At 38.6% G+C, this 13,824-nt stretch overlaps 1 protein-coding gene across 3 annotated transcripts in view; it reads left to right on the top strand.

The window, feature by feature from the left end:
* The window catches only part of WDR33 (WD repeat domain 33), a 121,014-nt gene extending 107,636 nt beyond the window's left edge, over positions 1-13,378 (top strand). Inside the window, exons 16-22 of one of the 3 annotated variants that reach the window (XM_036744278.1) lie at positions 861-1,958; positions 4,769-4,877; positions 8,259-8,697; positions 9,470-9,636; positions 9,761-9,853; positions 10,185-10,391; positions 12,718-13,378. In XM_036744278.1, the coding sequence (XP_036600173.1) occupies positions 861-1,958; positions 4,769-4,877; positions 8,259-8,697; positions 9,470-9,636; positions 9,761-9,853; positions 10,185-10,391; positions 12,718-12,947 (2,343 nt within the window). In that variant the 3' untranslated portion in view covers positions 12,948-13,378. The remainder of the gene's footprint in view (positions 1-860; positions 1,959-4,768; positions 4,878-8,258; positions 8,698-9,469; positions 9,637-9,760; positions 9,854-10,184; positions 10,392-12,717) is intronic. The other 2 variants (XM_036744279.1, XM_036744280.1) reach the window with 2 other exon arrangements.
* The last annotated feature ends 446 nt before the right edge of the window (positions 13,379-13,824 follow it).

Raw genomic sequence — 13,824 nt, 5'->3', positions numbered from 1 at the left:
TCTTTTATGCTGTCTTATGAGTATAAAAGTAAAAAGAGGGGAAAGAGGGAAGAAATTATAATTTTAAAATAGAGTATGATTATTGTTGGTTAGTCTTTAAGTCCAGTTAGCCTTCCATAAAGCATTTATTTTTTTTATTTTTTTAATTTTTTTTTTCCATAAAGCATTTTAAAGTTAGTGTGTGAATATCACTTCTAAATATCAATAATTTTTTTTATCAGATAAGTTTATTGTTTTATTTAGATCTTACCCATTTGGACAGATTTATAAATTTCTGGCAAAACAGAACATTCATTGTCATATTTAAACTTTTTTCCTATTACATATCAGGAAAGACAAGGTAGTATATTACTTTTATTTGTTTCCTTTACCAAGATGACTGTAGGTCTATTTTTCCCCCTAGCTAAATGAAAGGCAATCATTTAAAATTTGAATTAAAAAACAAATATTTTAATTTATATCATTCATTTTTACATCACCTACATTTCTCATGCTTTCCAGAGAGCCATCCTTTATCATAAAGAATTTTTAAAAGAATGAAAGAAAAAGAAAAGTTCCTCAGAGCTAGCTAATATATCAAAAAAAGTCCCACACTCATAGCCCGTTATTTCTGCAAAGTATTCTGTCTAAATTGATTTTGGAAGCCTGAGTAGTACTTATATTAGGGATTTCATGAAATACTGCTTTTTTTCTGACAAAAGGGACCATAAGTCTTGCCATTCCTTTTGTAAAGATTTTAAGGAATTGAGAAATGTATAAAATAAGAGTCTTTCTTCTAGAGAAGTTTGTTTAATCAGTATTATTACTACTAAATGCTATAGACTTGTTTGATGATTATGATTCTTTGGTTTGTTTAACAGCAACTCAAAATTGAAAGACTTGCACAGAAACAAGCCGAACAAGTCCAACCACCCCCACCACCAGGGGGTCCCCTACTTGGACCCCAGCCTTTTCCAGGACAAGGTCCAATGTCTCAGATTCCTCAAGGTTTTCAGCAGCCTCATCCATCCCAACAAATGCCAATGAACATGGCTCAAATGGGACCTCCTGGTCCACAAGGACAGTTCAGACCTCCTGGACCTCAAGGGCAGATGGGACCGCAAGGCCCTCCATTACATCAGGGAGGTGCTGGTCCTCAAGGATTCATGGGACCACAAGGACCTCCAGGGCCCCAAGGCCCACCACAAGGACTCCCAAGGCCTCAGGATATGCATGGCCACCAAGGAATGCAAAGACATCCTGGACCCCATGGCCCAATGGGACCTCAAGGACCACCTGGGCCACAGGGTAGTTCTGGGCCACAGGGTCCCATGGGCCCCCAAGGTCCACCTGGGCCACAAAGTCATTTGGGGCCCCAAGGTCCACCTGGTCCCCAAGGTCATTTAGGCCCCCAGGGTCCACCTGGGACTCAAGGGATGCAAGGACCACCTGGTCCAAGAGGGATGCAGGGACCTCCTCATCCACATGGAATGCAAGGAGGACCAGGCTCTCAGGGCATGCAGGGTCCTGTGTCCCAAGGGCCTCTAATGGGTCTGAATCCAAGAGGAATGCAGGGACCTCCAGGTCCCCGAGATAACCAAGGACCTGCTCCACAAGGGATGATGATGGGGCACCCACCTCAAGAAATGAGAGGACCTCACCCACCAAGTGGACTACTGGGACATGGTCCTCAGGAGATGAGAGGTCCTCAGGAAATGAGAGGCATGCAGGGACCTCCACCCCAAGGGTCAATGCTGGGGCCTCCCCAGGAAATGCGTGGGCCTCCAGGTTCACAGGGACAGCAGGGGCCACCCCAGGGTTCTATGGGACCTCCACCCCAAGGAGGCATGCAGGGTCCCCCAGGACCTCAAGGACAGCAGAACCCTTCAAGAGGGCCTCATCCTTCTCAAGGCCCATTACCATTCCAGCAGCAGAAAACGCCCCTTCTAGGCGATGGTCCACGTGCACCCTTTAATCAGGTATTTCTGGGTTACACTTTATATAGGCATTTGCACACTAACAATATATATTCATACTGCATAGGCTCATATGATCATATTATACAGAGCTTAAAAGGGAGGACGTTACCTATATCATCTAATCCAACACGTATATTTTATAAATGATAAAACCTATGTCCAGAGAATGACTTACCCATGGTCACACATATATTGTAAATAAGTAGCAGAGGTGGCTTCAATCTCAAGTCCACATAAAGTATAGGAGAGCTGAAACTTGTAATGATTTGAACATTACAGAACATGACAAAAACAAAGGAACCAAGTGATGGATGGACAAACATGGTGGAAGCGTATGTAGTTTAGCATAATAGCATTGAAGCTGGAAAACCATATTTTAGACAAGTTTATATGATTCTCTGGTAATCTCTTTAATCCTCTTATAAAATATAAACGTAATAGAATTGTAATATGTAATAATGACAAAATGATTAAAAGAGATCAGTTATCGATTTTCCATATACATTAAAAATGATACTCCTGTACTAATGATTCCTGATTGGGAAATTGTTTTTGTTGTTATAGGTTTTCCATCTATTTTTAATCTTCTCTTTAACATTATACTGAGGTGTTTAGAGGGAAGGGGGATGCAGCGTAAGGCAGGAAGAGGTTTACTTTGGTGGTTCCATAGACAGTAAACAATATTGGAATGTCCCCCCTTTTTTAAAGTAAATACTGTGGTATTTGAGGTATATTATTTTCTTTAGTATTTGCGGGTGCATTTGCAAATGAGAATCATTTTCAGACTTGTAAAAGACTGTGAAAATTAATTGGATTCTGTGGATTCAAGAACTTCTGAAATGATGGTTCTTTGGAATATTACTTAGTCCACACATGCAGATACTTTGCAGTGGGATTTGGGGAAAGAGAATATGTTAATAAAAGTAATTTCATTTTTTAATAAACTTCATATAAAACTCTCTTCCTATATATGTATATACATACATAGATAATATAAACACAAAAAATGAGCTTACCAACCTTTTTAAAAAGATGGACAAATATGTATATATTGGTAAGCTCATTTCATATATGTATAATGAGTTTACCAACCTTTAGGTAAACTGCCTACCCGTTCTTTGGGTGTTTTTAGTGAGCAGTCCAGATCTTCCATACCTAAGGTTAAATTAATGAAGAATTTGATTACGCTTGATCTTGTTTTCAAATTTTTCTAAAATTCTTAACTTTCTTGCTGGCTTATTTCTTTTGGGCTTAGTCTTAAAGAGGTCCTGATAGTAATTTGCATAAAAACAGCTGAAAGTTTCACTAAAATTTTATTTTAATAGATAGGTACAATTAAGGTTTTTATCTTCAATCCAAGGAAGAAAAATTTCCCATACAGTATTTTAAGCAAGAAAAGTGACAATATTTCTTTGACAGAATTTAGAAATCATATCTATAGTAAAATCTGTCAATGAAAATTTGCAGAACAGTTTAAAAAACCTAACTCACAACAATAATGATTATTTCTCTTAAATTTTAGAGGAAGTGAAAGTATAGGATATGTTTTTATTAAGGAGAGTGGGGCATATTGCTCCTTTCACCTGTGCATCTGCATCGTCGGGGATTTCTAGCCTAAGAGGGTGGCGGAGGAAAGCTTTTGTTTGCACTTTGGTCCCTGGTTGAATTCTCAGCCCCACTGCCTCTGCTTGTTTAGGATTCTCCAGTACGTGGACCAGATTAATCCCGGAACAAACTAGAATTTTTGATCCCAGTATTGTTTTCATTTTTATATTAATTGTGTAAGTGTTCCTTGGTGATAAAAGTAGCAGTGTTATTATGTTGGTAATCTAATAGGTAATTTTATTACGTTAACAGTTCGTAACACAGTTGTTAAGCCTTTAGTCATGACAATGTCCTTATATAACTAGAAATGAAAACAACACTGCTATTAATGTTCAATTTTTTCTTCTTCTAGGATAGTGCTTTGTTTTTATTTGTTGAATGAGTTTTTCAGGTCCATCTGATCCAAAGTTCTTGAGCTGTATGGGAAGAATTATCTATCTAGCATGATATACTCCCATCTTTTTCCCTGCCTTTCCATACCCCAGTGGCAAATGGGTTAGAAAGGTCTGGGGGGCGGGGGCGGGGAATCTTCCATTAGGATTGTTAATACCAAAAATAGACTGGGTTAGGTGAGTGTTTGGGTCCATGAAGTCAGAACTAAAAGTTTAGGTAGATCCTAGGAGATTTTAATATATTCTGAAGTATTAATGATGGTACCTTTATTTGGATGGAGTAGTAGAATGCCTGGTAAGGGAGGTAGAAAGAAAAAGGAAGCAAAAGAAGAAACAGAAGGAAGGAAAATTAGATCCTCATTTGTGGCATTCTTTTAGGTAGGATTATTTAAATATTTAGTACAGGAGGAGTTAGGAAGGAGAAATGCAAAAGTAAATGCAGATTTATAGATTCAGATTTTATTGAAAGTATCTGTATAGCTGCTATATATAGTAATCCAGGCTGTAAGACACAGATATTATTGTGCTACATTTTCTGATATCCATTTGAAATTACTGCCTGAAATAATTGAACTTATGAGTCGAAAGTGTCTGTATTTCCTGTTATCTTGTTTACCATAGTAAATAAATAGAATGTCATTGATTTTGAAATCTTTTCAAAGGAAAGCTTACCTTAATGTCTTCTGCTAAGTATTTCCCAGTGTAGACTTTGGGTACCACCTAATATTACTGTTCTATTGCTCGGTGATGAAATTGTTATTCATGAAACACAAATCTGTGATTTCACCCCATTTTAAAAAAAAATCTTTTCAGGAAGGACAGAACTCAGGCCCCCCACCTTTGATACCAGGACTAGGGCAGCAGGGATCACAAGGTCGAATCCCCCCTCTTAATCCGGGACAAGGACCCGGTCCTAATAAAGGTAAATATCTGTTTGGCTTAATAAACGAGTCCATACTTGACCACTTTGAAAAATACTTTGTTGTTTTGGTAAGTAAATAATATGAACATTTGAGCCTTCTAGAAAAGAAGCCATTTGAGGTGATTGTTATGTCCAGTTTTGTTTTCCTATTAAATTTGACTTAGTAACTCATAAATACTGAGAAAAAATAATTTGAGTTTTTATCAGTAGGAGTTAGAAATCACTTGATAACCATAGTTAGCCAGGTTGATGTTTGCAATGTTCATGGCCTAATTTATCCAGCAGAGGCAGCTTGGTATCTGGATAGAGTGCTGGACTTGGAATCAGAAAGAACTGTGTTCAGATCTGGTGTCTGACACACAGCCAGGCTGTGTGACCACTTAACTTGTCAGAGTCTCCATTTCCTCATCTGTAAAAATGGGGATAATTTCTGTAGTAACCTGCCTCATACAGTGGTTGTAAGGTTCAAATGACATGTGAAGCACTCTGCAAACTTTAAAACAGCACATAAATATTAGTTATTATTGCTAATTTATTTTGAAAGTTTATGGTCTTTAAAAGTGGTTTCCATTCTAGCTGATTATAAATGAATGCTTTTACTCACTTTTGGAGGACCAAAGTGAGCATTAAAGTTGAGATTTTTCCCATGGAGAGAAAAAAACAGAAATTTCAACTGACTTAAAAGTAATCGTGTCAGTTGTTGGGTCTTCAGACTCCATGATAAATCACATTTAACTGTACCATTGCAAATAAGAAAATAAGCAACAATGTCAGCATTATGTTTATGAAGTTTGAAATTTTATAAGGGGAATTATAGGCAAAAATTATGGTGAACTGTATTCAGTATTTGAAGTAAGAGCACATGGGAATCATAATCATGGATTTGGAAGGGACTCTGAGAAAGGCCATCTGGGTTAGCCCCTCTCTTCAGGCAAGTGAACATATAATGGTTTCCTTAAAGACCTCCTAGGATGGTGAATATGTTACTTACATCAGTGGTCATTTCTGTGTTTTATTTTTCAGTGACAATGAAAAGTTAAGTCATGTGAAAAGTCAGTGAAAAAAAAATTTGCAGACATTATTTAAGTAAAGAGAGTAGCTTTATTAAACCTATAAAGTATTAAGACTATTGGGTAGTCTGAATTCAGGGAGAAGTAATCAGTGGAGTTGCATCTAAATCTGTTCAGTCCTCACAAGAGGTGCCTAAAATAGATAATTTTGGTGATTACTTTGTAATTCATTTATGAAGAATTTCACAATTCTTTTAAACATTTTATTAGATAAACCCTGCATGTTTTACAGATGTAGAAATAAAGGGGTGGTCCCAAGACTTCAGTGTCCTCACTAACTTAGAATCCCCAAATCTATTGTTGATCACTAGAATTTTTAAATTTGAAGAATTTTAAAATTTATAAGTTTATCTACTTTAGGCATAAAGTGTGGACAGGGAAAAATTGTTAGAGGAATTTATCTTAGTCCCATCAACATGGAAAATAATAGTTATAAAGAAGGAAGTTGGCCAAGAGGGAAAATATGGAAGAAAAGATTCAAAAGCCAAGCCTTTAAATTATTGGGACCTCCCTAGAGGAAGAATTTTGCCCAGAGGTGGAGCCATCACCAAACTGAGAGCCCCTCCTCTCTCTTCCTCTTCCCTACCCTCTGTGTCTGTCTCCATCTGTTTCCTTTTCCTTCTCTCTTTCTCTTTTTTCTCTGTCTGTCTGTCTCTCTCTCTCTCTGTCTCTCTGTCTCTCTCTCTCTGTCTCTCTCTCTCTCTCTCTCTCTGTCTCTCTCTCTCTCTCCCTCCTCTCTTTCTCCTCCCAGGGACCAAAGGGAGAAGGGAGAGCCGAGAAAGTGGCCCCGCCATCCCCTACTGGATTAATCAACGCCGCCGCCCCCACCACCGGTGGCCACATCCCTTCTAATTTGTAGTGGTGGGTTTGTTTCCTTGGAAGAACAGGGTGTGGGTGAGACTGAATGTTTTTTAAACAGATAGGAATGATAGGAGGAATAATGCCCATTAGGTAAGTCATAGTAGTGTGCCTTGAACCTCCTCAGGTAAAAGGTCTGCTCTGTCAGAGGCTGCACCAAGTTCAAGAATCACAAGGTGAGAGAAGCTGCTTTTTAGCTGCATCTGTTTGAAGAATGTGGGCCAAGTTGAAATATAGGTATAGGATGTTTGAAAATCAGCTGAATGATTTATGAGGGCACTTCTTTCTCAGGGACCTTCCTGAGTAAAGATGACCTAGAGGTGATCTGGTCAATGTTACTTAAAAGGAAGATGAGATACAATAATGAAAAGGTTATAAAGGAAGGAAATATTTCTCTAAATGTTATCTTTGTCCTAAGAACCATAAGTTTTCATATACATTCAGCTGTTGGGAGGGGAAGAAAAAATGAAAGAAAAGAAAGTAATAGAGGGATATTGAAATGATAAGGACTAGAACTAGTCTTAAATGCATGAGAGAAAGGCTTTGGGCATGTGACAATCTTAAATTGTATCCTTTTACTTTTTCAACAGTGCTTTAATTGCTATATGTGTTGACAGAATTTTATATAATGAAGGCATATGTTCAATAGCTGAGGAAATAACACATTGAAAAATTAGTAATTTTAACTGTAAATACGCCATAACACATTTAACCTGCCACTTAATATTTTTTATTCATTACTTTGTGTAAATTTTAAAGCGTACTCAGATAGTTTCAGAAGAGCCCAGTTGTTTATGAACTCTTACTTCTGAGGGAGAGCATGTATCTTATTGTACTTTGGAGATATTGGTAGAAAATTAACATCATCTAGTAGAAAGGGCTTAAGAAGGTGTTTTTATAAATAAAGAAGTGCAATTTAGGGGCAGTTACTAAAGTCTATAAATACCTACTAGAAAGAATCTCAGTTCTCAATCCATTGTATTTGAAGAAATCTCTATGTTTTGTAAGAAACATACAGGAAGAAATCTATTTGTGTGTACCTTTTTTTAAATCATTAAACTAAGTTATAATAAGCTATTGAATGAAGAGTTAAGTTGAATTAAAGTAGTAATATTGGTGACAATAACTTGGACTTGGTCACAAATTGCTGGTGTGCTTTCTTAGGCTATAATATGAGGTGCACAGTTGAATTCTTGGTCTTTTGTTTCTGGCATGCACTATGAATTCTACCTACTGTCCCTTGATGAGCATATGGATCATCATTGACTGGCCTTAAGGAAAACACTCTTTAGCTGTTACTGAAATCTTCTAAGAACTCTGATAGAACAAAGAGAAATAATTTGATAAAAAAATACTGACTGTATTTTGTAATTTTTTTACTTACCTGACAATGAGAAATTTTTTGGAAGGTTTTCTAGAAGACATTGTGAAAGTAAGATGTGTTCTCCTTTAGGTGATTCTCGTGGCCCTCCAAACCATCACATGGGCCCAATGTCAGAGAGGAGGCATGATCAGAACAGTGGTCCGGATCATGGTCCTGAGAGAGGGCCATTCCGAGCCGGCCAGGACTGTAGGGGTCCCCCTGATAGACGTGGGCCTCACCCAGATTTTCCTGATGATTTCAACCGACCAGATGACTTTCACCCTGACAAGCGATTTGGCCATAGATTACGTGAATTTGAGGGAAGAGGAGGACCTTTGCCACAGGAAGAGAAATGGAGGCGAGGAGGCCCAGGTCCTCCATATCCTCCAGATCACCGAGAATTCAATGAGGGAGATGGCCGGGGAGCAAATCGTGGGCCCCCAGGTGCTTGGGAAGGACGAAGACCTTCAGATGAGAGATTTCCCAGGGATCCAGATGATCCGCGTTTTAGAGGAAGACGGGAAGAAAGGTAGGTGGGTTATGTTTAGGAGGGTCTAAGTTGGATTGACCTTCAAAATTACTTAAAGCCTCTTCCATAAAAAATTGTTTTGCATTTTGCCTAGGGAGATCACTGGATTTGAAAACATTTTATTGAAGGGAAACTGTGAAGAGACAGCACTATACTTAATAATGACCTCTTCTTCTTAGTTCTCACACATTTGGGATAGTCTCCTGTCTTCACTTTTAAGCTTCCATATTTACTTCTTTTACACTCAGAAGTCCTAGAAACTTGGAATTTCTCTTCAGCATTTTTGCTTCGTAGTGTAATTTTAAAACTTAGAATTGTCATCCTGAATTGAGCTTCTTAAAACTGGTAGAATTTTCCATATTATTCATTTGCTTATTATTGGCATAAATATTTATCTTACATAGTTGTATTTTATAATACTTCTGCAGTTAACTGATTTGAGTTGCTCCTTTTGCTTTCCCTCAGATTACATATGGTAGGTTAAAGTGGTCAAAAATGTGCAAAACAGAGGAAGACATGTAACAGTCAACAGTCAGTGATGATTTCATAATATGGAGAATCACCACTTAAATATTTTTTGCAAAAAGGTTCCTTTAAAAGAATCTGTATTATATTTTAGTATTTAAGTTTATTTGAACCTTGTTCAAGAAAAAAAATGTACTCAAAGGAAAGCTTTTCTCTTTACATCCCTTTTTTCTGTTTGGAGGGTTTATGCCTTTAAAGTAATGAGACTATTACTTTAGTTGACAAGCACATTCTTTTTGTTTTATAGCTTTAGAAGAGGAGGTGCACCTCAGCGGCATGAGGGTCGGGGTCCCCCCCGAGGAAGGGAAGGTTTTCCTGGTCCTGAAGACTTTGGGCCAGAGGAAAATTTTGATGCATCAGATGAGGCTACAAGAGGAAGAGATCTTAGAGGCCGAGGCCGAGGTACTCCACGAGGTATGAGTCAAAGAGAAGAGGCCATTGAAAACCTTTAAAAAGTGGCAGGATAAAGAAAGTTTAAATTAAAGTCCTGGAAAATAGTTTGTGTGTGTAGTATTTTAATAATTTTTTAATTGCATAGGAGGACGGAAGGGCTTACTTCCCACACCAGATGAATTTCCTCGATTTGAAGGAGGACGGAAACCAGACTCGTGGGATGCAAATAGAGAACCAGGTAAAGAAGTGAGAAACTGTTATTAGCGTGTAGTGAGTATAAACAGGAAATAACGTAAATGTTAATATATAACCTAAGTACCTCTCTCCCCACAAGTAATATCAGTTGCTTTTCAGTTGCTTTTCTTCTAGCTTTAATCTGAACTATTCTAGTGTTTTGATGTGTGCATTAATTTTGTGGCTTAAATAACTAGAATTTCTTTGTGATACTACCATTTTGTGTTCATTGTAAGATCCATCTGCTTCTGCTCACTGTATTTTCCACGTCATGAAACTACAAGAATGTTCCTATTCACTGATACTGAAGTGACAGTGTTTTATTCCATGACCAGGCCATGAGCATTTCCGGGATGGTCCACGTCCTGATCATCCTCCTCATGATGGGCATTCTCCTGCCAGCAGAGAACGTTCTTCCTCTCTCCAAGGCATGGATATGGCTTCTTTACCACCCCGAAAGCGTCCCTGGCATGATGGACCTGGAACAACTGACCACAGAGAAATGGAGGCTCCAGGTGGACCTACAGAGGATCGAGGCAAAGGTAAAAGTTGCAATTTCAGACTCCTGGGGATATGTGAAATGGCCTTACTGAGTTATAGTGACAATTAATCATGTTGCCGGGAAATTCTCTCTCCAGGGGTAACCTTTCTCATTTCTGGAATATGCTTTTGCTCCGTATTGTGCTTTCCCAGCCACCAAAATATTTGTTATGACACAGGCTGAAGTATAATTTAATGTTTATTAACAAGCACTTATTAAGCATCTTCTGTGTGCTAGGTACTGTGTTAATGCTTTACAAATATTACCTCATTTCATCGTTTTAAATGTAGACCAGTGATTGGAGGCCCCAGGTGGCCTTGCTCTCTGATGCTTACAACTTAGTTTCTTTACAGGAATGAGCACTATTTTGTAGGCACTAATTTGGTGTATTGGCTATTTGGGAGTGTAGTAATCACTGAATTATAAAAGATACTTGGGATCAGGCTAAGTAATAGGTAGATTATATGGTCTGAGATATAGATCTCTGTTTGAAATACTTTTCATTGCCAAACTGTCACAGTGCTTGAAATTGCATTGTTAAAGATACATCCTTTTGGATCCTGACAGTTTATTGGTCTTACTCCTTCTTAGCTTCCTTTGAAAGGTTGTCATCCAGGTCATGCCAATTAACCCTGGGTATCCCCCAAGGCTCTTCCTGGGCCCTCTTCTCCCTATTATACTATTTTGCCAGGTGATGTGATCAGCTCCCATAGATTCAATTATCTATGTACATATGGTTTTCAGACATTTTTTCCATTAAATCTTTATTTTCAGTTCCAGATTCTCTCTATCCCTCACCCCCTCCAGTGAGAAGTACAAAGCCCATTATAAATATGAAGTCAAGCAAGATAGATTTCTGTGTTAGCCATGTCAGAGAGAGAGAGAGAGAGAGAGAGAGAGAGAGAGAGAGACAGAGACAGAGAGAGAGAGAAAGAAATACGCCTCAGTCTGCATTGAGTCCCTCAGTTTTGTCTCTGGAGAATATGACTCCTTGGGAACTCTGATATAAAATTGTGTTCATCAGTTAGTCTTTGACAGCTGATTGTCTTCACAATGTTGTTGTTACTGTGTAAATTGTTCTCCTGTTCACTCACTTCACTTTGTGTCAGTTCATGTAAGTCTTGCCAGGTTTTTTCTGAAATCTCCTTCATCATTTCTTACAGGACAAAAATATTCCATTCCAGATCTGTTTGTGTAGCCCTGACCTCTCCTGACCTCTTGGAGTGGATGACTTAACATCTTGCGTTCAATACATCCAAGACAAAACTCAAACTCTCTCCCCATAAACTCTTTCCAAACTTCCCTGTTATCATCAAGGGGACCAGTGTCATCCTTGGCTTCCCTCTCTTACCCTTCATATCTGGTTAGTTGTCAGATCTTGCTATTTTTACCTTAACATTTCACATGTACCCTGTTCTCTCCTCTGAAACTGCTACCACCCCGGTGTACACCCTCATCACTTCACTCCTGGACTGTTGCAATAGTCTTGTGGTTGTTTTTCTTCTTTCAAGTTTCTCCACTCCAGTACATTCGCCACTCAGTTGACAGCCTGTGTGATCATGTCACCCCACCCCCACCCTATGTCAATAAACTAATGGCTCCCTTATTACTTCCAGGATCAAATACAAAATCTTGTTTGACTTTTAAGTTCTTCATAATGCGGCCTCTTGACTCTGCATTTTCACAGGCTGTCCCCTGTCTAGAATTCTCTGTTTGCTCATCTGTCACCTGGCTTCCCTCAAATCTCAGCTAAAGCCCCACTTTCCCAGTCCTTTTGACTCTCAGCCCTTTTCCTTTGAGACTACCTCCCAATTTATCCTGTATATATCGTTTGTACATAGTAGTTTGCATGTTGTCTCTCCTATTAAACTGCGAGCTTCTTGAGAGCAGGCTCCTTTACATTCTCACTGTAGGCACTTAGTGAGAGGAATGCTTATTTGAATAACTTTTTAATTAAACCTATTTTCAAAAATCTTCCCTAAAAGTAAAAGAAACTCTGCTTTGAGAATGAAACGCAAGAGAGGGTACAGATGAAGGGAGGTATTGACATGTCTGCTACCTAATTTCTCCAAGGGCTAACTCTGAGGAACATTCAGCTGACTCCAAATGCCTGGTTGAATTGTTTAACATAATCTTTGCAGTTTACAAAGCGCTTTCCCTACAATTCTGAGAATATTTAATGTAAATGTCCATTTTAGAGGCAAGGCAACTGAAACACAGACAAGTGACTAACCCCCATTACGTGGTTACTAAGTGGCTGAGCTGGGACTTGCTCCCTGGTTATGTAGCAAAAAATCAGATGAGAAATAAATTTACTGTTGTTTCAGGACGAGGTGGCCCAGGACCATCCCAAAGAGTGCCAAAATCTGGACGATCCAGTTCCTTAGACGGAGATCATCATGATGGATACCACAGAGATGAACCTTATGGGGGTCCTCAAAGCAGTGGTACCCCTTCCAGAGGAGGAAGGAGTGGAAGTAACTGGGGGAGAGGAAATAATATGAACTCTGGCCCACCAAGGCGAGGAGCATCAAGAGGTGGTGGAAGGGGCCGGTAGAAGAGGTTTTGGCTGGGAAGCCCCCAGTCTTAACTGGACAGTATTTAAATAATTCTTGTGGACTCAGCAAGAGAAACAAAAGGATTCCTGCACCACCACAGCACTGGTTGGACTCTTCACTGGGCTATTTTTATACCCAGCAGCTCCCAATAAGGTCTTCTAGATCAATAGACTGCTACTGGCTACATCGTGGTAGCTGGTTTTGTTTTGTCCTGTCCAACTTTTTTCTCACCCCTGCATTGTTTTGTGAAGATAAAAGCTGGAATCTTTTTTTTTTTTTTTTTTAGTGTTGTGAGACATGGAGCACCTCCACATATTTGAGTTCATGTCTAATTGGAAACTTGTTTCTATATGTACAGTTTGTCAGAAAAAAAGTTAAGTTGTTTTTGTATGAATACAGAATGTGATTTGCGTAAGAATTAACAGAACAATCATTGTGTCATGATTTTTATTTACAACTACAGTTGTGAAATACATGCCTTAATGAAACCCTTAACTTCTATAATATATCTCAATATCCCCAACCTTTTTAACTCTTGAGTTGTTAAAGAAATTCTGTTAGTGTAATAGTAAATACTCCAAGTTGAAGTGTGGTTATGAGATACCATGTGAGGTTGACAATGCCAGATAGATTATCCTTCCATCATCTAAGCTTCTAAGAATTGATCTGAGTTCATTTGAAGTCCGAAGCTCCTTACCATAAATAATGCTATGTATGGTGATCTATTAAAGTATCCTCCAAATGGACATGAATTGATCACTATACATTAATAGTCTTTCTTTCCTGGTGCCAACCCTAACACTGATGTCCAGGAAAAGTTGGTCACTTTCTGAATTTCATGACCGAGTCACCTAATTCTGGATCCTATAACCCTGC

Source organism: Trichosurus vulpecula, chromosome 2, assembly GCF_011100635.1.
Source record: "Trichosurus vulpecula isolate mTriVul1 chromosome 2, mTriVul1.pri, whole genome shotgun sequence".
In the NCBI taxonomy this organism is placed as follows: Eukaryota; Metazoa; Chordata; class Mammalia; order Diprotodontia; family Phalangeridae; genus Trichosurus; species Trichosurus vulpecula.
Note: the sequence above shows the minus strand (reverse complement) of the source record. Positions and strands in the feature narration are given on the sequence as shown.